The sequence below is a fragment of the Barbus barbus genome, assembly GCF_936440315.1.
Source record: "Barbus barbus genome assembly, chromosome: 41".
NCBI lineage: Eukaryota > Metazoa > Chordata > Actinopteri > Cypriniformes > Cyprinidae > Barbus > Barbus barbus.
In genome coordinates this window covers 22847228-22874200 of record NC_136719.1, presented here as the reverse complement: position 1 = coordinate 22874200, position 26973 = coordinate 22847228, and the positions used below count along the sequence as shown (strand labels likewise).

Genomic DNA, 26973 nt, shown 5'->3' with positions numbered 1-26973 from the left:
GAACAGAGCAAAAGAGATGTCTGTCGGTGCTTGATTTAGAGAATACATCAGCTGAAGAGAGTTAAACTGGGCTACCTCAGTCAGCTCACATCGCATCTTAATATGATGCTATAATGGTCGACAACAGCACTGATGACAATCAAATTAGGCCTAATGACTCGTTTAGTTGCATAGAAACCCTGATACCCTTTCATTCTAGATTGTTGATTGAGCTAAATGGCATTTGAATGAATTGTGTTGCACATCTGGAGGGTACAGAGCCTGTGCACGCGCCTGTCATTATACATTCTCCTCACATGCACCTCCCAGTTTCAATTATGCCCCTCATGAACACACATGCAGAAAGTGGGTCAGGAAATTTAAAGGGAAAGCGTTGCTATAAAGTCTCGTGTTTATGTATCTGTGCTCTTTAACTATACTGAACATATGAAGGACAATCATTTTATTCTCTTGAATAAATGGTCCACCCCAAAATTAAAAATTCTGAAAATGTACTCACCATAAGATGTAGATGCGTGTTTCTTCTTAGGATCAGGTTTGGAGAAATTTAGCATTACATCACTTGCTCACCAATGGATCCTCTGCAGTGAATGGGTGCCGTCAGAATGAGACATTTTTAGCTTAAAATCATCACTTCCAGCTAAAATACAACTCCTCTATCCATAATATTTTTTAGAAAATTTTAATTTTTGGGTGAACTCACCGTTCCTTTAAAAACAAAATAAAATAATAGAAAAAAAAATAAGTTTTTAAATTTTTACATTAAAAAAAAATCAAACTCTATCAAATATTTTGGTAAAAATAAAGTAAAATAGAGCAATGATCCATATTTGAACTCGACTGCTTGTGCCACATGAGCATGACGCTTTACTTCAGGGGTTTCAAACTCAGTTCCTGGAGGGCCAGAGCCCTGCAGAGTTTAGATGCAACCCTAATTAAACACACCTGATCCAGCTAATTAAGTCATTCAGGCTTATTTGAAAACTAGATGGTTTGTGTGTTGGAGCAGGGTTGGAACAAAACTCTGCAGGGCTGCAGCCCTCCAGGAACTGAGTTTGACACCCCTGCTGTACTTGAACTGAATTTAATTCAGAAACTGCATAGCTGCCACATACATTCTAGAAAACAGAAAGGAAATATGTTTGAATATGTATTAAGAATTATAGACAAATGACAGATCTGTCCACATTATAGGGAGCATTCATAAGAATCCTAATATGGACAACAAGACGGACGAGTCTTGAAGCAAGTAAACAGATTAATACATTTTCAGAATTAATGTGACATGTTGACTAATGAGATGCAAATTTGTGACTAACAGAACCCAGAAAGCATGTTTTTCGCAAATCATACCTGCATAACACAAACCTTACATAGGCCTGCTTGTAGTAAGAGAATATATGTTTGATATATGGTGCATTTGTGTGAATAAAATTAAGCAAAGCAGAAGAATGTGTATAACAGTTCAGACATTTTGCCTTTATTTTAAGTAGAACAGCACAAAAGATCACACTTTACATATATCTAAAAAACAAAAAATTTTAAAACACCCAAAACACAGTTATACAGTCAATAAAAATTAATAAAAAGTTGTGAATTTAATATTCATAAGAGTAATACTTGTAATAATGTATAAAAAGACAAAGCATCGCTTAAGCGATCCAAAACGTTCCTATCATGCCAATAAAACATGCATAAATAAAGCTTTCGTATACTCAAATACATCTCTTACATTTTAGAAACAAAAAGTAAATGAAATAAAAAAGAGATCAGCCTAAACCCTGAATGTGCTTCTCTGAGAGAAGGGTCAAAACATACTTGAAAACACGCAAACTCCTTAAAATCCATAACGATATTTAGATGCAGGTCGACAGAAATGGAGAGCAGAACAGAAGATTCATGCAGAGTAAAGAGTGAATCTCTGTTTATTTTCGCCTTTTCTCTCTCGGCCTGCAAAACACATCATCCATCCACGCTGTAGTAGAGGGTTAAAAGTTTAAACAGCACCATAGTTTTTCCCCTGGATTCCATGTTATTCAACTTACACCATCAAACACAAATCTGACCCATGAGTATGACACCGAATGACACGAAGATTAAATGTTCTTTATAGCGAAACATAATATACATGTACCAGTTTACACCAATAGCACTTTATAATATGCTAATATTCAGCCATGTTATATTCTTTGGCAGCCTCCATGTAAAATCATATAAGGAAAAGGAGATAAAAGATTTTAATGATTTACGTGCTTTCAATAATGGCTTGGGTCAAACTATCATCCAGCTCGATCATTAGACGAACACTTACCATCATCACAGTATGTCTGTTAATAAGCTATACTCTCATGCAGCCCTTGGTGACTTATAGAAGTATTCAAAACTCAGGCTAGGTTCGCAATACTAGTATATTACGCTATATATTAGCAGTATACAGTATGTATGCTACATTACATGAATGCATTTGCCAAAATATGCAGTGTATAGTTTAGAATACTATATTCCACAATGCAATGCACTCAACTCTACATTTTCAGGGTATTTAGTGTGTACTGCACAGTAAATAGTATACTAGCATTTAAAGGAGTAGTGCACCCCCCACAAAAAAACTAACAAAAAAATGAATTGCTGAAATTTTACTCACACTTAGGCCACCAAAGGTGTAGATGGGTTTGTTTCTTCATCAGAACAGATTTGGAGAAATGCAGCATCACATGACTTGCTCACCAATGGATCCTCTGGAGTGAATGGGTGCCGTCAGAATGAGAGTTCAAACAGCTGACATTATTATGGATTATGGACTCATATTTTAGCCAGAAGCAATGGTTTAAAGTCAAACATTTTGATGGATTTGTTTTATACAAAGTTTTTATCAGCTGTTTGGACGGCACCCATTCACTGCAGAGGATCCATTGGTGAGCAAGTGATGTAATGCTAAATTTCTCTAAACCTGATAAAGAATCAAACTCATTTACTTCTTGGATGGCCTGAGGATGAGTACATTTTAAGAAAATTTTCCCTTTTGGGGTGAACTATTCCTTTAATTCCGAATATAGCCTTATTTCTTTACTTTGTCAACACATCCCACCAAAAATCTTTGAACTTTAATCATACCACAATCATGTTCACTTTATGAAAGTAGTTATTTTAGCCACAGACCTTTCAAGAACAGTTCAATATTCTTGAAAGATTATCATGGTTTTGAAAAAACAGAATTATAACGGTCAAATGACAGACTGATATGTATTCTGGTCAATTATTATTCGTGACCCTAAATATTCTATTATGCTTTGCTGAAGTACAGATTCTAGGGAAGAATGACTATTGTGCAAATTTATGAAATTTAACTGGACAGATATTGGTGAATATCACTGCTGATCCAGGATCAGATGATTGGAAAAAGACTAAAGACAGTAATTTGGGAAAAAAGAAAAAAGTTCAATAGGCTATATAAAATAGCTTTGTAGTCAGTTGTGGTTCATAAAAAGCTGTAATACAGCACCAAACAGTGTAATAATGTGACCCATTGAGAGGTTGTGGACAGGAACATCAGACTGTCCCACGCAGCTGCGGAGATTGTTTGATTGCGTCCCATATGAACTTTGCACTCTTGGATTTATTGTGTGATCTATGGGAAATGGATGACTCAATTTAGGTGTACTGAACAAAGTCAGGGTCCTTGGAAAATGAACTCTAGTATATTGATTCTGGGCCAGACATGAATCCTGGGATAGAGAGTCCTTGAGGGCTGTATGAGGTCGACTCTACGCTGAGTGATGGATTGTGGGACCTGTAGTCCAGGTAGCTGGATTGTCATTGGCATTGTCGAGCACTTAAAAGCTTTTCTTCTGCGGAGCACTGAGTTTTCTCATTCCTCTAATCCTGCCGAGAAGCTCGCGCACAAAGTCCTGGTGAAGAGAGAAAGACAGGAGAGAGCGAGACAGATTGTATGTGGTAAAATCTTTCATTCTCTTCTGCTCATTCACTGTCTGTGTGAGTGTAAAGCCTGTGGCTGTAGGTCAGCAACAAAGCTGCAAGGTCATTGATTTGCAGACTATGTGGTTGATTTTGACAGCAGCGAGAACACATACTCAAACAAGAGCACATGTTAGTGTTTAAGTGATACGCATCTGTATGTGTGTGTGTGTGGGTCAGTGGGTTATCGTGTCTGAGGTAGCTCTTATGCATTATGATTTTCATAGAGTTGAATGAACTCTTTGAGCACACACGTTTTCAGATCAGTGCACTTATATGAAATCCACTAGCATGTCCCGAAGCTGTGCATGTGTGTATATGCGCATTTGCAGTAATCAAAATGCAACCTCATAAGTTACTGATATGAAGCACTCGTGCGGTGAGTCATGTGAGCCATATACTGCTTGTGAACAGCAACCAAAATTTGACTTATTCTATGTATTTATTTATATGTTTGACTACTGTTTTGTCGCAGATACATATATAAAAATATAAGGCAGGGTAATGTGGCTATTAAGCTTTTGCTTTGTCAGTGCATCGATGATGCCTTAAAATATTGTCTATGTAGGTGATTCAGTATAGGTTTTGGAACAGAGCTTTGTGTTAGTGTGTTATGACTTACATCAGTAGGCTTGTAGCAGTCTGACAGTGATTCCTGAGGGACAAAACAAAGATATCAACCAACTGAGACACACACCAACAACTTTAGAAGCTTCAGGATATAACTAGACTACTGCATACACAGAGTGAATTCTCAGCTGGGTAGTGCAGTCCTGGGCCCGTATTTACCAAGCCACTAAGAATTACTCTCAAGAACACTGCTAAGAATTGACTTAAGTGTAAAAAAATTCCTGGCTCAAAGCTGCACTTAAAAAGTTAGTTATCAAGCATAATTTAAGTGAAGTGTACGACTAAATCTTAAGTGTCAGTCTTAGAGATGATTCACGACACTTTGCCACAAACAGGATTTTGGATGACGACATACGCATGGACCAATCACTGAATAGATTTCCTTATATAAGAATATTCTCAGATAAATTCACAGAATGGTTCAATTCCTAATAGGAGTTTACATTCAACGCACATTTGACAATAAATAATTTTCAAGAGAATACATTATGGCAAGGAAACGAAGCGTCATAACAACCTTCAATTTAGGGTTGTGCCGGTAGAGACAGTAAAGTGAAAGTGACGTGACATACGGCCAAGTATGGTGACCCATACGCGGAAATTCGTGCTCTGCATGTATCCCATCCAAAGTGCACACACACAGCAGTGAACACACACACACACACACCATGAACACACACACGGAGCAGTGGGCAGCCCGGGGAGCAGTTGGGGGTTCGGTGCCTTGCTCAAGGGCACCTCAGTCGTGGTATTGAGGGTGGAGAGAGTGCTGGACATTCACTCCCCCCACCTACAATCCCTGCCGGCCCGAGACTCGAACCCGCAACCTTTGGATTACGAGTCCGAATCTCTAACCATTAGGCCACGACTTCCCCTTGTAGTACCGTGTATCAGTGATAGTTAGAGATAACGCCTGTTGCTGATTCCTTTGACGACAGCAAGATGATTAAAATTATTATTAACCGTCACAAATATAGGCGCCTATCTTTAGTGATCCAGCGCAGAGAGTCTTCAGAAACTAGTGGCCGCGATCAGCTCGGGTGGCCGTGTCGGAGCGAGGAGCATCTCGCTGCAGCCTGCGGAGGACATCCAACCCCGCCCACATCCAAGTGTGACGTCACAAGTCACGCCTGTGTCCAAATAAGTCACATACTTATTATTTTGAAACAGGAAGAAGCATGGACAAGAAGATAAGTCGAATTGTTTGCAAACCGCTAAAAAAACGTGAGTTTGCTGTGTTGGTAAGTAAAACAAACAATCTTTAGTCTTTACGAAGACTTAAAACGTTGACAACTTGAATGTATGCATCGTTTGTGTGCATGTGTAAACAACAGTTTGGCATGCTTGTGTGTTTTGAACTGTACACAGGCACGTTATTACTTAGATATCAGTAACATGTTTGTGTTTGTGTGAGTGTGTTATCCAGCAAGAAAGTAAAATGATGTGGTTCCTCAACCAAGATACTGTGCAAGGGTTCTGTGATCAGTGTCATTAAAAATATCATGTGTGTGTGGAGAGGTCCAGAGTCTGGACTTTTGGTAGTGCCTAGGATAGCAAAGTCCACTAAAGGAGATAGAGCTTTTTCACATTTGGCTCCCAAACTCTGGAATAGCCTTCCTGATAACATTCGGGGTTCAGACACACTCTCTCTGTTTAAATCTAGATTAAAGACACATCTCTTTAGCCAAGCATACACATAATGCATTTTATAATCTTGTGCAGTTATATCTGATCAAATGTACATTATTATTATTCTTTAGCTTGGGTTGAACAATTTATTTTTGCTTAGATGGAACAGCAGCTACGCTAATCATGTCTCTGCTTGTCTCTACGTTCCTGCCACGGGATTAACATCCCGTGGTAGCCAGGAATTACAGAACTTCAGTCTGGAACTAACCATTACATGATCTGAGATGACCAAACACCTGAGATGGAGGATCAGCGCCGGGAGATGACGTATGTGTCCCTGATCGTAGGCAGAGGCCAAACACCTGGATGCCAGAGACAGATCCCCATTGAGGACCCCGCCACTTAGAAACCCATCGGAAAAGACCACTGGAACCAGCTGAGCCCATTCAATCTGACTTGCTGCAGTTTGGAACTGAACTGCTGGTTTATTTGGCCAGAGGAGAATCGGCCCCCCGACTGAGCCTGGTTTCTCCCAAGGTTTTTTTCTCCATTCTATCACCGATGGAGTTTTGGTTCCTTGCCGCTGTCGCCTCTGGCTTGCTTAGTTGGGGACGCTTCATTTCCAGCGATATCGCCGACCTTATTGCAAAGACACTATTTAAAGTTATTGACACATTATTTTCCTTTTGTGATATTGTGCAGTGCTTTGACACAATTTGCATTGTAAAAAGCGCTATATAAATAAAGGTGACTTGACTTGACTTGACATTCATATCAAATTGTGTTGCTGAACAAGGCTTTAAAGTCCATGCCATGTTTCTGTGAATAATCTAACAAGGCAAGGAATCGCTCTATGTAGCTTATGTGTGTATGTGTACTGCATTTCAAGAACTGTTTATCTGATCGTTCAGCTGTTCATTTATGATAGTTGGAACTTATCTCTTATGGAACGTATCTTTTTTGTAAAATTTTAAATGTAACTATTTTTGTAAAATACTAAATATAATAATATCTAAACACACAAGGGATGTCTGTTTATTCATCTTTAAATATGTGGAGGACCTGGACACACTTCAGATGAAGTTTTGTTGATGTACAAGGCCTGAATGTCAATGCCATGTTACTTGTTATAATCTATCAAAGCAAGCAATCTCTATTTAGCATATGTATGTGCAGACTACTGCATACGGAGAACTGTCAATCCTATCAAATGTTAACAATTGATGAAAAGTGGAACAACACATCTTTAGAAAATTAAATGACAATTATAAATTATGACAATGTGTTGTGACTTTTATAATAACAAAATCTAATTGTTCCCTTTAAATTTGATAAATCAAAAAGGTGTCTTAGGTAAAATCGATTGTAATAAATTAGAATTTATCTCATTACATATATGAATAAGGTAAGCTGTAGAGGTCTTTTATTACAATTAGCCTAATTTAAATCAACCAATGCAAGCGTTTTACAGGCTGTGATACGGGCCCTGGACTTGGGGAAGTCGTGGCCTAATGGTTAGAGAGTCGGACTCGTAATCCAAAGGTTGCGGGTTCGAGTCTCGGGCCGGCAGGGATTGTAGGTGGGGGGAGTGAATGTCCAGCGCTCTCTCCACCCTCAATACCACGACTGAGGTGCTCTTGAGCAAGGCACCGAACCCCCAACTGCTCCCTGGGTGCTGCAGCATAAATGGCCACTGCTCCGGGTGTGTGTTCATGGTGTGTGTGTGTTCACTGCTGTGTGTGTGCACATTGGATGGGTTAAATGCAGAGCACGAATTCTGAGTATGGGACTTGGCAGTATGTCATTTCACTTAAGTATAGTCTTAAGCTTTGACTTAAGTGTCAAACAATTCTTAGTAATAAGTAGGACGTTTCTAAGTATATATAAGTTCAATAAGTAGGAGACTTTTATAAAGAAGTTAAAAGCAGCTTTCAGTAAAGTCTAAGACTGATTCTTAAGTGTTGACTGAGGTGATACTTAAGTGTTGTGAACTAAGGACTACAATGATGTCAACACAAAATGGCTGACCTCGACCTCTGAATCAGCCAATAGTGAGCCTGCTCATGTGAAGTCACAGCAGCACAACACCAATAATTTAATGTAACTACAATAAAGTCATTTAATTAAGACACTGAAATATTTTAGTATTAAAATGTTTTTTTTTTTTAAATGCTTTGCATGGTGCAAAATTATCACAAATTATTACTGATGCTTCGTTTTCTATTGGTATGTGTCCTCGTTTACAGCTGGAGCAATGAACATGAGTTCCATCAATGGCTCCAACAACTTCAAAGCCCACAATCCTCATAAAAGTGGCTTGTTTTTGCAATATGGTTTGGCGGTCAGTTGGAAAGTCAATAAACTGCCGTATAGTAGTGGCCAGAAGTGATGTCCAGCCTAGGAAATGGGACATCTTCACCCTTAATTAAAAAAAAAAAAAAAAAGTGCAAGATTTTGTAAGCATATTGCAGTTGCTTAGAGTCAGTTGTTTTATTTGTGATAATAATGCAATGAAACATGCCAAATTGTGCGGTCATCATTTTTGGACATGCTGTCATACAAAGGAATACACACAAAAACAAGAGGACCAATGAAATATTAATAACTTGTGTTGTAGTCAATATGCCAATGTTATTTAGTGACTTCCTTACCCCTTTAGAGATTTTTTTTTTCAAAAGCCTAGCAACAAAATCAATTTCTTGAACAAACCTTATCTACATTCCTAGACTCTCCCATGACATCATAAAGGTGAGTTCACTGATATAAATAAATATAAATATAAATATAGATCAGTAAACTCACCTTTATGAGGTCATCTAGCAACATTAAGTGACCAGTTTTAGCTACTTTTAGTCAGTGTTTTTTTTTTTTTTTTTTTTTTTCCTTTTTTTATGATTTAATTGAAATGTGGGGTCATAAAATATATATATATATATGCACACATCACTTTGTGGCCACTGTTGTGTTGGTTGGTCTTATAATATGCAAGACCCTGCTTACAGTGTCATTACTGGTGCATTGCTGCCCCCACGGATACGCTATTTTTGCTCAAATCACCGTGTGGTGAGACGTATTGTTGAATAAAGTCATAATACAAAAAGTTATCTGGTCGCTTCATAAAGTTCAGATTGAACCACTCAGTGTTAATTACTTGGCAGTCAATGGGACAGTCACACTTCTCACGGTTTTCATCCAAAATATCTAAAATTGTGTTCTGAAGACGGACGAAGCTTTTACGGGTTTGGAACGACATGGGTTTAAGTGATTAATGACAAAATTTTCATCTTTGGGTGGAGTAACCCTTTAAACCAGATCTCATTATTCAGTTAGCTAGTTATAAACATGCTGACTTTAACTTTAACTAATTACTCCGCAAGATTCTCTTCATTCTAACTTAAACTAAATACTTTCAGTCTTTAAAGAAAGAATTCACTTAATTAAAATTTGCTGTAGATGTACATAATGATGTAAATGAGTTTGTTTCTTCAGCAAAACAGATTTGGAGAAATGTAGCATTACATCACTTGCTCACCAGTGGATTCTCTGCAGTGAATGGGTGCCGTCAGAATGAGAGTCCAAACAGCTGATAAAAACATCACAATAATCCACACGACTCCAGTCCATCACTTATCGTCTTGTTAACATCATCAAACCATTGCTTCTGGCTAAATACAAGTCAACAATCCTTAATATTGCTTTCTCAAGTCATAAAACATTATCATCTCATCTGAATCAGGAAAGAAATATGCACAGGTCAAGTTGTGTTTATAAGTAAAAACAGTTCAAAACAGATCTAAACAAATATGACGGTGAATTTTGATGTGAGAGGACAACAGGGGAAGGACTTTTACACAGAGGGAAGTGTTATTATGAATTAATGGACTCATTTTGGCGGTAAGCAATGATTTAAACAAAACAGCTTAACGATGGATTTGTTCCTTGGAAACATGCAGCTTTTCACTTCACAAGATGTTAACTGATGGATTTGAGTGGTGTGGATTGCTTGTGGATTATTGTGATGTTTTTATCAGATGTTTGGACTCTCATTCTGACGGCACCCATTCACTGCAGAGGATCCATTGGTGAGCAAGTGATATAATGCTACATTTCTTGGATAAAGAAACAAACTCATCCACATCTTGGATGGCCAAGTACATTTTTCAGCATATTTTTATTTTTGGGTGAACGAATAAGAAAATGTATTCTCTTACAAACACATGCTCACACATCACAGGACTTTACCTGTAGTTTTATGGCTCTCTCGTCTTCACTGTTCACCTCCAGGAGATCATCAATGTCTATCTCCACCTCTGGCATTTCCTCTTCCTGTAGAAGCAGAGATCAGGCGATATTAGTGGATGTGAACACATCACACAGTGAGAAGTCACAAATGAGATTTCTTTTGTGCCTATTTTTATAATGAATTTTACAGTTTGGAAACCACCAAGAATTAAAAAGAAACCTCCAAGCAATTAATTTCCCCTTTGGGTCCTGTTCTTCATTAGTGCAGAAATTCTGTGGTCTATATAAAATCAGCAGCCAGGAAATTCTGAATTATATGTACATCAGAAACATTTAGGAAGCTGCCTAGAGAACATCAGGAAACACTCAGAAGGGTCCTTAACCAGAACGCCAGTGATGACAGACAGAGCCACACAGACAGGATGAGATAAGATCTATAAATACACTCACATCTTTAAAGGTGAGAGAACTATTTTCCATGTAGCAATAGCTTTGGCTTGTTTGGCAAAAGAGAGAGGTGGAATAATACACATAATCCATACACACAATCATTATGAAACAACATTTGTCACTTCTGACTGTTTGAGTGCCAGGGATTGAGAGCGTTTCAGATAATTCTGCATTTGCTTGGCAGATCCAGGGACAAATCCAGGACTTGCTGTACAGATTACCCTGCATTATGTCTGATTATTATTTTTTTGTTAACAACTGTTTGAGTTTTATTTTGTGGAACAGTAGTACAAAACAAAAATCAGCTGTACAAATTTGAAACCCACTTTAAAAAAATAAAATAACATTAATAATAATGATAAACACATATTAATTAATATTAATAGATAAACAAATAGCAATAAAATATTTTTTACAAAGATTTTAGAAAAGAAGGCAACATTAAAAGCTGAATGCCATGAATGAACAGTTTTCACGTTAGATCCATGTATACGAGAAGTAGAGCGTTCCATCGAGATAATGTCCAACAAACACACAGTCCAGGTTCGTCTGTCCATTGTGTGAGGATTCTAACGGTTAACCAGCTATTTATTTGCTGCTGTGAGAGCAGCTAACAGTAAAGATCTTTAGTGTTGGGTTCGAGTCCACCTTTGTCGAGTCCGAGTCGAGACCAAGTCCGTAACCTATTGAGTCCGAGTCCGAGTTCGAGTCCAAAAGGTGCCGAGTTGGACTCAAGTCCGAGTCCTTAATGTTCGAGTCCGAGTCGAGTCCGGTCGAGTTCATGGTAAATTATTGTGTTTGTGGAGGTTGCACAAACAGATGTACAGGACATCGAGTCCACAGGTTTCCTAACAAGAAATAGGACGGTATCTTCCGGGCCTCTGTGCGTTTGTGCAGCTGAAGAGACTGGACTTCACTAATGCATCTGCTTCAAACACCGCGGTGGTGTGTAATTTAATGATCACTTTACACCGGAGGATTATCATCCAGGCGATATGAGTTTCACATAAGATGCTGAAGCAAGAACTTAGTGAGACTCGGTGTGGTTCCTTCGGTGCACACAGCACCTTCATCGGGTCCCGGTCAGCCTGTGTTCGGCTTAATGTGTTTTTAAATGGGTCGTAGTATACTTTTGGTAGTATATATTTACATTTATTCATTTAGCTGACGCTTTTATCCAAAGCGACTTACAATTGCTATATATGACAGAGGTCGCACGCCTCTGGAGCAACTAGGGGTTAAGTGTCTTGCTCAGGGACACATTGGTGTCTCACAGTGGATTCGAACCCGGGTCTCTCACACCAAAGGCATGTGTCTTATCCATATGTTATATATATATATAACAGTTGAAATGTTGTGTTTTGAGTTGCTTATTAACAGTGCTATGAAATATTTATGATTTAGTGCTGTATAAATAAAACTGAATTGAATTAACCATAAATGCAGATTTGCTTGATTGTGATTTATTTTTTTATTGATTGTCAACAAAATGGGGCCATTCAAAACCTTTATAAAGTCCTCCTTCCTCTGTAAACTATCTTCTAATGACTGACACAACACATGCAGGTAAGAGCTGCTCAGAACACCACAGGCCCAGCGGGCAACTCGTCTGTATGCTGTCAATATTGATTGTGTTATACCAATGGCATCAAAAAGTGTTACTTATAGGTAGTCATGGCCTAAATAGAGTTAACTTGTATAATAATAACTTCATATAGGCTATCTGTAGCACATATGGGTTCAGACAACAAGCCTCAAAGCCTGGGTGTAGAGTCAGACACTGCACATCAAGTGTGGGGGTCACATTCTCTCCACTAAGACCCAGTATGTAACGTATCTAACTCCCGGCAGCACTGACTTTCCTCAGCTGTGAACATGGCCACACATTTCCCACACAAGCACCTATGAATCAAAAATGTGTTTATCTCTCTTTCCTGCGGTGATAAGAAACCACTATCACGTAATGTTAGTGTCGGATATTAACGAGTGTGACACGCCCCTGATCAACGCTTATTAGTTTCTATTACTGGTAGTATCAATACTAGCATTGTTATTGCCTGATTACATTAGCTAACGTGTGTATATCTGTAAGCTAACACTGATCTCTCACCAAACACCTGCCCTGTTCTCCTCATATCAATTTGTCTCCTCTGACCGTTGTTCTGTCTAATCCTGGCCTGTCCTGTTCTCTTGGCTGCATAGCAGGCGCATAATTTTATCTGTGGTCCGTCATACGAGTGTAAATACACATTTAACCTTTCCTCAGCGTCCGAACTGTCATTGCGATCCATCGTTTTCCTATGGTTTAAATGGACCGCTCTCCCTTTTGATGCGTCACTTTGGCGCGTTTCAAATGCGGACGTAAAATTCTCTCACAAAAACGACTCCAGAAGCCTTAATAGCATACTTTAAAGTATATTTTAAAGAAAATCTAGTTCCTACAGTATTTTTCTATACATCGACTCACTGGAGTCTCTAACCTGCAATATGCCCTTTAATGATTCATTCAGATGTATGATTCATTCAAGAACGAAGCAAGTGCCTGACTTTACGAATGGATCATTGACCCGATTCCTTCAAAAACACTGAATCATTCAATAACGAAATGTTATGTTGCTCAGATCAGATGCACAACTGTTCTGGTCTTTCTGGCACTCTTGAATTAATGAATAAAAACAGCAAAATGAGTCATCAATATTTTGTGCCTAAAATGTAAGTCCCTTTAACTACTCGTTTATTTAACTCTTGTATAAAATCAGAATAATTTATGTTTTGCAAAATTTGCAGTTCGCCGAGTGCTTCTTTTTACTGGATGCCTTGCAAATAAATTCCTTGTGATTTTCATAAGAAAAAAAAATTATTGCTGACTTCGATGACATGGTCTGCTGCTGTGTGCAGATGTGAGGCGCCAAATTCGGGGATTTACATTTTGCGCCTATGTCTAATGTTACTGCTGCCTGCTGGTGTGGTGCCGAGAAGGCAAGTAACATTGTCTATTTATTTTTTTTCATGTTACACATAATGCGGACTCGACTGTACTCGGCAAAATTCCCGAGTCCAAAATGTCAGAGTCCGTGACAAGTCCGAGTACAAATTCATCCGAGTACGTGACAAGTCCGAGTTCATTCATAATTGCACTCGAGTCCGGACTCGAGTCCGAGTCCGAGTCCGAGTACCCCAACTCTAAAGATCTTTGTTGGACAGACAAGGTGAAGTCCCAAAAGTCATTCATGAAAAAATGGCGCGGGGTCAAACATATCTCAGTACCCAACAAATATGATAGGTCCAGTGAGAGCGGAGTCCAAAAAGGTGAGAGAGAGGGGCACTCCCAAAAAAGCGTGCCTAAAACTCCTTGGGAACAGAGATTACACTTAGGAGAAGACGACAGATTCATATAAAAACGTTTCATTGGAGTCAAGTAAACCCTATGCAGCAATTTCCAATGAATTATTTGGCGATTAGGGTTTTTAGAAGACAATTTAAACACCCCATACCTGATCGGAAAATAAAACATGCACATCCTCATTAAGATCCTTAGCCCAAACAGTAGTAATAGATAAAGGTTTGTATGAATGCTCCAGAAGAAAGAGATAGATGACTGAAGCAGAGGAGGGAGATTCCTCAGAAGGAAGGATTAGTTTGCGGTGGGTGAACAGGCAGAGTTCCAAGGCACCCCATACATAAAAAGGAGGTGCATGGCAGGTTATATTGAGTTTTAAGATTCTGGAAGGATTTTAAACCACTATCATCATAGATATTTCCCAGAGTGTTTACTTTACTACGAGTCCATTGCGGACAATGAAATGGAGCACTGCCTGACAAAAGGTTATTATTGTGGAAAATAGGCGAATGCCTATGCCATTTTGTAGCTAGTTGTGAACGTCTTTCAACATCCCTCCATGTGGAGAGGAGGTGGGTTACAATGGGACCAAACCGAGATTTACACTGCCTAAGCGGAACTACCGAAAAAACAAGATGCATCAATTTATATGGATAAACAATAGATTCCTCAATTGCTCTCCAAGATACAGAAGCGTCAGGATCAAACCAAACTGCTAAAGGGCGGAGGGAAAAGGCTTGAGCATACAGTCTAAAATTAGGGAAAGAAAGACCTCCATGTAATCTACATCGTTGTAAGGTAGTCAGTTTAATACGAGGACGTTTCCCATCCCATATATACCGTGAAACACATGCATCTAGTTTATTCCAGTAGCCAACCGGTGGAGCGAAAGGAATCATGGAAGAAAATAAATTGATATGTGGGAGAACATTCATTTTAATCACCGATATATGGGCCTGAAAAGTAGTAGGAAGATGAGACCAATTTTCCAAATCTGAGGATACTTTGGCTAGAATACCATTATTGATTTTGAGACTATTTCCTGCAGGGAAGGAAAAACATCTATCCCCAAGTACTTCAAGTTTTGAACCAATGGAATGGATATAGAAAGGGACATGGAATCAATTTTAGAATTGAGGGGAAGTAAACATGACTTACTCCAATTAATTTTAAACCCTGAGAGAGATCCAAAATGGTCAAATAAATTCAGCACATGAGGAATAGAATGTGACTGCTTCTCCAAAAACAATAAGATATCATCAGCAAACAAAGAAATATGACGATGAGTATTCCGTATATTTATAAATCCGACCAAAAAGTAGTATGCAATTCGATTGGAATGCCATCTATGCCTGGGGATCTCCCCTTGTTCATAGATCGAATTGCTGACTCCAGCTCCTGAAGAGAGATCGGTTCAGCCAGGTATTCCCAATCTGAATCTGACAGTTTAGGTAAATCAAGGTTGGACAGAAAAGATGCAAAAGAGTCAGGGTCACCATCAGTGGAATAAGTATAGAGGTTAGAGTAAAAAGAGTGAAAGGCGATAGTAATGTCTTTTGGGTCTGTCATAATGAGCCCAGATTGGTATTTCACTGCTGAAATATTAGCAAATTTTTCATTGTTGCGTAATCTTAGGTTTCAAGGTGGCTTGGTCTACTGCCTTGAAAAATAGTAATTCTGCCTGGATCTTTGGATCAGGAATTCTGCCCTGGATCTCAGTAATGAATTGAGTTCGGACCTAACCGCCATGATTACAATTCAGGGTTAAATCACCATCTAGTGGCACGAGATGGCCGAGGGATCAAAGATAATCTGCACAAATTTCCATCATGATCCAACAAAGATAAGGAACAGATATCAGCATCACAAACAGCTGAAGATAAAGAAGTAGAAATGAAAATATAGTCAATTCGCGAATAGGATTTATGAGTAGCAGAAAAGAAAGTGAAAGACTTAGCAGAAGGATTTAATAAACGCCAACTATCCACCAACGAGGATGAGATTACACATTGCCGAAGTCTGTCAGAACACAAAGCTTGAGAGTGTGATTCCTTTGGTCCAGATCTATCTAAGATATGCAACATTACAGAATTCATATCTGCACCCAATACAATTTCAAAATCTGAAAACTTAAAGAGATAGGTTGACAAAATAGAGAGAAAAAGTAGGGTCAGGAGAAATACAATATTCCTATTCTCCACTATTGTTTTTATATGTTATTCTAGCATTTGTATCACAACCTTTCTCTAAAATAGTAATATTTAAAGTCCTCAGCACCAGTATTAGGCCACCCTTGGTTTTAGTATCCGAAGATGAGTGAGATACCACTTCATAAAACTTATTATTACACCTGTGTATATCCTCCTCTTTTAAATGGGATTCTTCAGAAATCTTGAGAAAATCTCTTGCTGCTTCTGGAGAGTGTAGCATTTTAGATTCACCTTGATTGAGAATGACCTTCAGCATTGCAGGACAAAATTCTGGATGCCAGAGTCTCTCATCTCCTTCCTAATTGGCGCAAATGCACTTTATTTTGCGGTGACCGGAGAAAAATCTGGAAAGAAAGACAACGTTGCTCCGTTGGAAGTTTTCACCGGGGCATGAAGTCTGGCGGCCCACAGAATGAGCTCCCTGTCCGTGTACCGCAGCAGTTTAAAGATGAAAACCCATGGTTTAGCGCGATCTGAGGAGAGCCTTGTGTACACTGGATGCGCTCACTCCACTTCAGTCTCTTTGCCAGAGGCGGGGGCCACGTTGGTAGCGATCTTTTCAAAAAGTCCATAGGGTCGTCCTTTTTGGAACCTTCAGGCAATCCAACCAGATGCAGATTGCTGCGCTTATTGCGATCCTGTAAGTCCACAACCTGTTGCTCAAGCGCGGCAACGCGTCTGTCGTGATCTGCGACAACTTTCTTTTGTTCTCTCATCTCCCCTGTAAGAAGATCCAGTTTAGTGCATAGCGACTGAACAGTGTAAGAAGCGAACTCGTTCCTCATCGCCGTCAACTCTGTTCTTAGAATGTCCTCAAAGTGTGTAACAGTGTTTGCCATCTTGTCCATCATATCGCTCGCGGTCGGTGGCTTGGATTTGTTCTTAATCGGAGAAGCTGATGGAGACAACTCCTGCTGTTTACGACTGTATGCTATCAGGTAAAGCACCACCAATGAATAAAACTTAAAACAAAATGAAAAAATCTGCAAAAAGAGGTCAAACGTACGGAGCTCTAATCGAGTGCGACTAGGTTCATGAGCACGTCACGTGACTCCCATTATGTCTGATTTTTTCTTATTATTAATTATTTAGGATTTGAAGTGTTTTCATATACTTTAGGACAATGGCTTTACTGTATTTTTTTTTTAATAATAATATTTTTTTAATCACAAAAAGCATTAAACCAATGCATTATTAAAATGTGTGTGTGTGTGTGTGTGTGTGTGAAAATATGCATACATTAATGCTAATTTTAACATTTTTAACATTCAATACTTATTTTTTTCATTACATATATATATATATATATATATATATATATATATACACAAGCGCACACACACACACAATTTCATTATTTCATTCTTTTTCACACTTAAAACTTTAAAATAATGCATTATTTTTCCTTTTTTATATTTTATTTTATATATTATTTTATATTTGACTTAAATTCCATTTAAATACATTTTAAAATGTATAATTTATTCCTGGTTTCTGAAGGATTTGTGACACTGAAGACAGGAGTAATCATCACAGGAATAAATTTGAAAATACATTCAAACAGAAAAAGTTATTTAAATTTGCAATAATACTTCACAATATTACGGGTTTTTATTGTATATTTGATCAAATGTTTTTTACATACAGTAATTGTGTTTTCTGAATAATCAATGATACAAATAATCTTTCAGAATTTGCATTTATAATTTATTTCTTTATTTAATACTTTACATTTATTTTTTAAATTGAATTCTACTTATATATTTTTCTAAAATTTTCTGAAAGGCACTAAGGCAGACTCAGCTCTGTCCTACGAATGAACGTCATTCATCTAAACAACTGTGCAACCCATTACAGCTTTGCATCGTCCACAGCTAACAGTTCGGTTGAATAATGCAGCAGGATTTCTAGTTCTGCTGCCCAAATCAAGCTGCACTGATGTTGAGTTTACTAGCAGCTCAGATGAGCATCAGCGCAATAAACTGCTTCGTTTCAGATAGAATACAGAAAGAGGGAGAGTGAAAGGAGGAGAGATTTAGCGAGAAGCAGGTCAAAATGATTAGTGCTGGTCTGCAGAGTTAATAAGGATGAGTCTGTGGGGTGGGGGGTGGGGGGGGTGGGGGGGGTTAAGAAAGCGTGGGTGGTTGAGAAGAAAATTCACACTACGGTTCATACGGTGAGGGAAAACTGACAATGATGCATCGAGATCTGTTTGTATACCTTTATAAGATAGATTTAGCCAAAAATATGACTAATTTCACAAGAGTTTCCTCAAGAGATGTCAAGAATGTCTCAATTCTCATAATATCTGAGCTGTGCAATCCAGACAAAGGTGGATATTGTGAATGCATGTAAATCTATTCTGACACACTTTTACTCTTAAGACAAACACTAATGGATACACAATGTATATTAACACTATAAATCTGCAAAAGCAGACACACTCACATATCCACTTTCAGTGAAGACTTTGACAAATCAGCCTTTTAGTACACTAGCATGGTTCTTTTAACCTTATTAGAGCCGTTTGTTAAAATAATGATCCAATCAGTCGCATGCCTGCTGTCAGATTGGCTCATTCATCATGCGTTTACACATTCACCATTAGAAGAACTAATATTTCAGACCGTTGTCTGTGTGTTCTCTCCTAGAAAGGGAAAATGGCAATGAAGACAATACCAGCCACAAAGACTCCAGCAGATAAAGCTCAACCATCACCAGATCAGTCAAGCCAACCGCCAAGACATGACCAATCAATCACAGACTGATCTAACATCAGTCAAGATAAGTTGACATAGAGGCCATCAGCCTTCTCAAAGAATCATTTCATTAGCTGCATTCACACTGATGCGCCAAGCAGACAGTCTGGAAACTACATAACATCCAAAAACACTTAGCAACCACATTAACAACACCTTGTTGTATTGCACATACAAGCACTACTGACATTTTCTTCCAAATAAAATTAATAATTTACTAAACGCTTATATATATATATATACATATATATATATATATATATATATATATGTATATATATATATATACACAAAATAAACTTTCTATATATATATTCTAATAATAATAATAATAATAATAATAATGTGTGTGTGTGTGTGTGTGTGTGTGTGTATTATACGTATACGTATATCATTGAATAACTATTGAATATTATGAGGAATTGAATATATATGTGTGTGTATATTTATAACTTAATATTTGAAAGCAATTTATTACTTATTACAAATTATATATTTTTTTAAAGATTGTTTTTATCATATTGCCATTGCAGTCATTTTATAAAGCCTTCTTGTCATTTTCATAAATGCTTCATTTGAGTAATCATTATTGGCCACTACAGTATCATAATCAATTTAATAATTTTAGTAAATCATTTTTCATTCCAGCAGCTTGCATGTAATGTCTGTCTATTGTGAATGAAAATCCCTGCAGGTGGATTGTGGGTAGTGACTGTGTGTGCTGTCAGGCCAGAGAGTTGAATGAGTTCTTCCAGTCTGCAGAAGCAGCACAGACACCTTCACTTGACCTATTTGTGCATTGTGTCTCATCGTGCAGTCGACTGGTGTCTCTTCTGCAAACACAGAGCAGAGGGAAGCTGTCTCTCTCCCTCACGGAGCAGACAGGTCAGATCACTGAGGATTCGTAGCAGAAAAGCAAACAGGCGTTGGTGTGAGAGAGGTCTTGCAAGAAAGTGTGAAATGTACACAGAAATGCCAACGGCAATGCTGAGAAATCACACACACACACACACACACACATAACGCGATTTTAATACCAACATAAACAAGCAGATTGTACTGTACTGCACACATATGTGCTCATGAAATACTATGCGCATGCATATTCTGTGTCACGGATGATTTATGATCTTCCGTGACACGGTCTTCCGGTCAGCAAAATTAAGATGATAAATTTGGTCTCTACAAGGCAAGGTGGCATGAACTCATTTTTTGAGTGGGAATCAGTTGCATTTGTTGCTTTATTAGTGCCCTTAGTGGGATTAGGCAAATTTCAAACCTATATATAGTTTTAATAAAACAAGCAAAATGTAACTTGCATCATGCATTTTTTTAAAGAAGTCTTGCTCACCAGCCTGCATTTATTTGATTTAAAATACAGTAAAAACAGTAACATTGTGAAATATTTTCTATTGAAATACATTTTAAAATGTATAATTTATTCCTGATTTCTGAAGGATCATGTGACACCGAAGACTGGAATAGAATATTGATGCTGAAAATTCAGCTTTGCAAAACAGTTATTTTAATTTGTAATAATATTCACAATATTACTATTTTTACTGCATTTTTGATCAAATAAATTCAGCCTTGACAAGCAAAATTTTTGTTTTTTATAATTGGTGTGACCAAATCCGAACATGCAAATGTTCACTTGTGCCACAAGATGAATACTTTATGTACAGTAATTGTGTTTTCATAACCATTGATACAAATTATCTTTTCGGAATTTGCATTTAAAATGAACTCGGTTCAGAAAGCCATGACGCTTCTGCTACAAGGTCAAAGCTTCAAATCCAAGATAAACACAAACAAATGCCTCTAATACAAAACACAAACACTGCATCAATACAGACAGTCAAAGCGGAATGAAAAGCAGCGCCTGTGATATCAGACAGACAGACAGACCCCTGAAGCGCTCAGCATCAAAGATGAACCCCTTCCCCCCTCGCTGCAGAAGAAGACAGCGGAGAGGGGGTTGTGGGTATCTTTTGCAGACAAGGGCATATTAGCAGAACCCAACGGGGCTTTATTTTCAGGAAACAATTTGCTGCTGAATTTAGTCATTTGATAGATTACACTATTTAGTGCAGAAGGGGGAAAAAAAAATCAAATAATGCATTACTATTTGTTTATTTTATTATCATGTCCCTCATCACCATTACATTTCGATGGGTTATATGGGGAAAAAATCTAATTCTATAATATTATTATAGCTTTTATTCATATTTTGAATTAGTTTTCATTTTTATATTTTCTGTTCTTATTTTAATTTTATTTAGTTTTAGTCATTTTGTTTTATGTCTATAGTTTTTATTAATATTTTTATCGTCTTTTTCTGTTTTTGTCATTTTAATTTGAAAGTTTTAGTAGTTTTGTTGCATTCTTGTCATTTTTGTTAGTATTGCTTTAAAAAAAAAATCATTAATTAAAGTTTTAATTTGAGTTATTTTAGTTCATCCATTTAAACTAAAAAGCTGAAATAAAATAAGTTTAATTTTTTTTTTGTTTCAGTTGTTGTAAAACAAAAATTGTATAGTTTTAGTTAACTATAATAACCCTGATTACAGTTAAAATATCAAGCTTTAACTGTTTTGTTTTTTTTTTCTAAAAGTTTTAACTTTGTAACATTCAACCCCAAAACTGAACGTAACGGACTGTTAAACAACACAATGTCATGGGTTTTCAATTATTTTTCCCATTAATAGTGTGATTTATTAAAAAGCATACTAAAACTGAGTTATACCAGAATATTGATTTACATTGCAAGTATATATAATTTAATTAAAATTGAAATAAGCACTTTGCATCTTCTTTGCAAGGTTGTTGTAACCACATGTTTAAAAATCAGCCATAAAATTGGAAAATGCATGTTTATTGCCTGGTAATCTGAATATTTGGATTGGTGTTTAGCACAGCAGTGTTACTGAATTAGATTTCACATCCTATCAGCACTATTCATCCTTGATCACACAAAGAGAAATTGCACGCTTGCAAACCGCTGCATGCTGCCCAAAATAGACAGAATCTTCAGCAGAAAACAGCTTAGGCAGCAGTTTGTGCCCGTCATTGATTTGAGGACTCCATCATTAGCTTGCACGTAACCACCTCATCCGCACGTTCAATACGCTAATGAACTCCAGATGGACCTGTTTCCCCATCAGAGCTCTGACACACATGTACATGCAAATTGCAACAAGAAGCAGCCAACATTTGTTCTGTGTAAGCCTTGTAAGCACAGATGAGGCTGCTGAGAAAGCAGAGATCATGTTGTGAAAATGGACACACACACATACTTTAGTGTTTCTCTGAGGGTTGTTAGTGTGTGCATGAGATGACATGCTGTTTTCCTCAAAGCAGAAATTGATTCAATTCCCAGTCCAAAATCTCTGTACTTCTATACCATCAAATTGCTGTATTTTATCATCTACTAAACATATTCTATTCTAATTCTATTGAATTTGTCCATCCACTGCCTTTCCATTACTTTCCTCTCATCTTCTGTTTGAATTTCTGCTCTAATTCCTTTCCCCCAATCCTCTTCTCCCAGAAGTCATGGAAATTTAAACTGTAACAGGCTTTCTAAAAACAATCCAAAGTTTTCAAATATTTATCCCATTACAGAGTGATTTAAAAAAGTATACTATAACTGAGTCATGATGCCAGAATATTTATTTGGATTGCAAGTAATTTAATCATAAGTAGAATTGAATTTAGAGCTGAAATGAGTAACCAGCTCTTGTTGGCAAGTCTGGTGCCAGTTAGGGTTAGTTAACTAAAACTAAAACCATGAATAAAATGTTACTTGAAATAAAAATGAAATAAAATCAAAATAACCTCAGTACTAAATGAATAGGCTACATAAAAATAAACTATATATGCATTAATGTCAAAAACACAACAAAATTAGCTATAAATAAAGTCAAGACAGAAAGTCTAAAAATCTAAAATATTCAAAATATTAACTGCATTGTATTGCATTATTGTCTTTTGACATTTGGGAATGCAACAAGGCATTCAATCAAGCCTGTTTACACAGCTAGCATCTGCATTCAGAGAGCAAGTTTCAGGCCTCAGGGTTCAGTTAGAAATAGTTCAACTCTGGCAGTAGGTCTGTCTAGGTGTCAACACCTTACTAACCCTAAAGGCCATATTGCACAATGGGGATGCTGTTAGTGAGTGGCACGCAACTGTTTGTTTACATGCTAACTTGCTCAATTCTTTCCCTGAACTCATTTAGCAGTGTGAGAGACATAGTAATATTGAACGAACAAACATGCCAAATCAGCAATTTGGTTTCTGAAGGATCATGTGACACTGAAGAATGGAGTAATGATGCTGAAAAAAAGCTTTGCATCACAGGAATAAATTACATTTTATTTACAGTTATTTAAAATTGTAATTATATTTAACATTTTATGTTTTTTACTGTATTTTTGATCAAATAAATGCAGCCTTGGTGAGCATAAAACCCTTTTGTTGCAACTTAGCTCAACACTGTAGACAAATGCAACAATCTTGCTATTATACTAGTCTTTTAATAAAGCTCTAATTGCATTATTTTTCACAGAGTTTATTAGTGCAGCTATAGTCTATTGCCTTTGTAACCTGCTGTTAATGGGCTCCCAGACATTGAGCTGTGAACGGTTATTATGTGTGACTTCCTCCTCTTGTTTCTAGTGTAAATGTGATGGGTCGTTAAAATACACCTGAGTAAACACCTCTTTACGAGCTCACATGTTTAATCTGATTAGATGCTTGAGCTTGTAAACAGCATCCTATTTGATGTTTTGATTAACACCACATATAAAAATGCATTTTATTTACCACAGATGCTATGTATAAGATATCTAAAGGATTCTCATAGTAGAGACAATTGCCATAGAAGAGAAAAAGTGAATATAACTCACACAGATGTACACACCAGTGCATAACACCATGAGGATGCAACTGCAGACCAACAACATCGTCCTTTATCATGCTCTATTTTCAACATATGATTGCCAGTGAACTACTGCCATCAGAAATCTGACTCTAAACACCCAGAAGTTGCTAAAGTCCAGAGACACCATGTTAAAGGTTAATTTACCATATGCTCATGTCTGCTTAGACTGAAAAAGATTTATAAACAACATGGCATTACATTAACCTTACAATCACTACCATACCCCCTTATCCTCAGACTTATTGTGATTTGTTAAATAAAACATACTAAACCCAATAAAAACAAACATTTACCTATTTATTAAAAAATATTTCCCTACTACTATAATAAGTACTTGCAATTGTTTTTGTATCTGACAGTATTCACCCATATTGAGGAAAACACATTTTTTGTAACAAAATAGAAGATAGACAGGTTAGTAGGATTTATTTGATTAAATAAATAATTATTATTAAAGTGGAATTATTACATAATATATAATACTTTTTATAAAGAATATGCATATTATAAATCTATACTGTTGTGTGTTTCTAAAAGATAGTATTCACACAAAAAAGGTCCAATATGTAAATTATTATAAAATACAGTAAAAAGTACTTACCTGTACTATACGATGCTTTAAGTAAAATAAAAATGGAAATTAATACAATTATATCGTTCATTATAAAGGCCTAATATGAATTTGTTATAGTGATATTTTTATTATTAATATTATTATTAGATCCAAAACTAAATATAATCTGAATTACAACAACATATTATATTTCTTAGAACAATTCATTTGACAATTTTTTTTAAAATAAAACATAATAAGATAATGAAATGAAATGTATAATGGTTAGAATTGGGTTCAGTCTTAAACAGCCTTAAATTTTATAAAGATATTTTTATATTCATTAAATACATTTATAAAGAATAATTTTTTTTCAGATTTTTTTTTTGTAGCAGACGCTTTTATCCAAAGCGACTTACATTGCATTCAATTTACAGTTTTTTAAATTTTATCAGCTCTTGCTTTCCCTGGGAATTAAACCCATGACCTTGGCATTGCTAGCCATGCTCTACTATTTGAGCTACAGGAAAGACAGGAAAGATGTTTTGATCTAAAACTCAGGAATTTCTGTTCAATTAAATATAAATTTCCTGATTTTGGAAAACCCACAGAATCCTTTCAAGCGGGTCAACGTTATTCTGCCTGACAAGTCAAAATAGCCGTTTCTCTCTTTCTTGTCTCTCTGGGGCCAACACAGCATCAGCAGAAAAGAGCAAGCTGCAGCAGAACAGAAACACTGAGAGAGACAGATGGAGAAAGAACAAAAGAGACCAGCACATTGTACAGAGCAATTAGACACCTCACAGAGGTCAGCAGAATGACGTTTGGTCATCTTCAAATGAGGACTGATGCCAAAGGATGCCACACAAAGATGCCTATAGCTATAGCTTCATGCATTCTTACATCACAGCCAAATGTAGGTCACACAAAGACCAATTCATCAACCTATAAACCCGAGGGAATGGTGTAGCTTTGAGGTTAACAATCTTGGTTTTTGACCTATAGGTCAAAACCCCACAAGAGCCGATTCATATTCTACTGCATCAACATTGTGCCCTTGATCAAGACACTTAACCTCAAGTTACTCCAAGAAGAGTAATAAATGAAAAAGCTGAAAGATAGCACTTGCCTGTACTGTAATGATAATTCAAAGAATAAAAGTATATGATTCATAATATATTACGATATTAATAAAAAAATGTATAGTAGGCTAATAGTCATTTTTGTTTTTGATTAGTAATATTTTTTTAGAAATTAATTTATTTTACAATCTAAATCTAAAATAAAAACACATATTAAAACTATATCCACAACAAACTAAAATAAAACATAATTAAATAAAAAAATTATCAATAATGATCAATACTTATATGAAAAGGCTCTTTATTAGTCTTACCTCGCAGTCGTAAAGTTCGCTCAGCTGTTCAATGATCCACTCCTCCAATATGAGTCTCTTCCGCAGCTCTTTTCTGTCGTACTTCACCGTCACTTTGCCCTGTTTTTTCTGCACCGGGTCATCGCGTTGCATCGGTCCGGAGCCGGCGCAGCCCACGCCGGGCTGAAAGAACACCCTGCCCGCGGCCGGCGGCAGCTGCGCGGTGGTCTCGGCGCTGGCGGTGGACATTGCAGCGGTGATGGCGGTGATGATGATGGTGGTGGTGTCTGAGGGGTGTATGCAAGGACACAGTTTCTCACACCTGCTATTTAAAGCGCAGCACGAGCATTTAAAGGACGCCCAGCGCGTGGGAGGGGAATGTCAAGCCAATGTGCGAGCTCGCGTTAACGCTGTGAGTGCTAAAACTGTCTGTCTGTCTGTCTGTCTGTCTGTCTGTCTGTCTGTCCGTCTATCTATCTATCTATCTATCTATCTATCTATCTATCTATCTATCTATCTATCTATCTATCTATCTATCTATCTGTCTGTCTGTCTGTCTGTCTGTCTGTCTGTCTGTCTGTCTGTCTCGCTGTCTGTCTATCTATCTAATGTCTGTCTATCTGTCTGTCTGTCTGTCTCGCTGTCTCGCTGTCTGTCTATCTATCTAATGTCTGTCTGTCTGTCTGTCTGTCTGTCTGTCTGTCTCGCTGTCTGTCTATCTATCTAATGTCTGTCTATCTGTCTATCTGTCTGTCTGTCTGTCTCGCTGTCTGTCTATCTATCTAATGTCTGTCTATCTGTCTACAACAACATAGAAAGCAATACAAAATAAAATGCAATATACAATAAAGTAAAATACAGTACA

General features: G+C 37.2%; 2 protein-coding genes and 1 long non-coding RNA gene across 6 annotated transcripts in view; 2 read left to right on the top strand and 1 right to left on the bottom strand.

The window, feature by feature from the left end:
* Nucleotides 1–26973, top strand: part of LOC306860169 (F-actin-monooxygenase mical1-like) — a 359843-nt gene that overhangs the window by 141702 nt on the left and 191168 nt on the right. The window lies entirely within an intron of this gene.
* On the bottom strand, nucleotides 1458–26426 carry LOC306860301 (protein phosphatase 1 regulatory subunit 14C-like). Its single transcript, XM_079401926.1, has 4 exons — nucleotides 26130–26426; nucleotides 10477–10560; nucleotides 4598–4630; nucleotides 1458–3908 (listed from the first exon to the last, which is right to left on the bottom strand). Exons 1-4 carry the CDS (start codon nucleotides 26355–26357, stop codon nucleotides 3834–3836), a joined length of 420 nt encoding a protein of 139 aa, XP_079258052.1. The 5' UTR covers nucleotides 26358–26426; the 3' UTR covers nucleotides 1458–3833.
* On the top strand, nucleotides 3822–7509 carry LOC306860302. The gene is made up of 2 exons (XR_013783372.1): nucleotides 3822–6981; nucleotides 7411–7509. It is a non-coding gene; the product is annotated as an uncharacterized lncRNA (long non-coding RNA).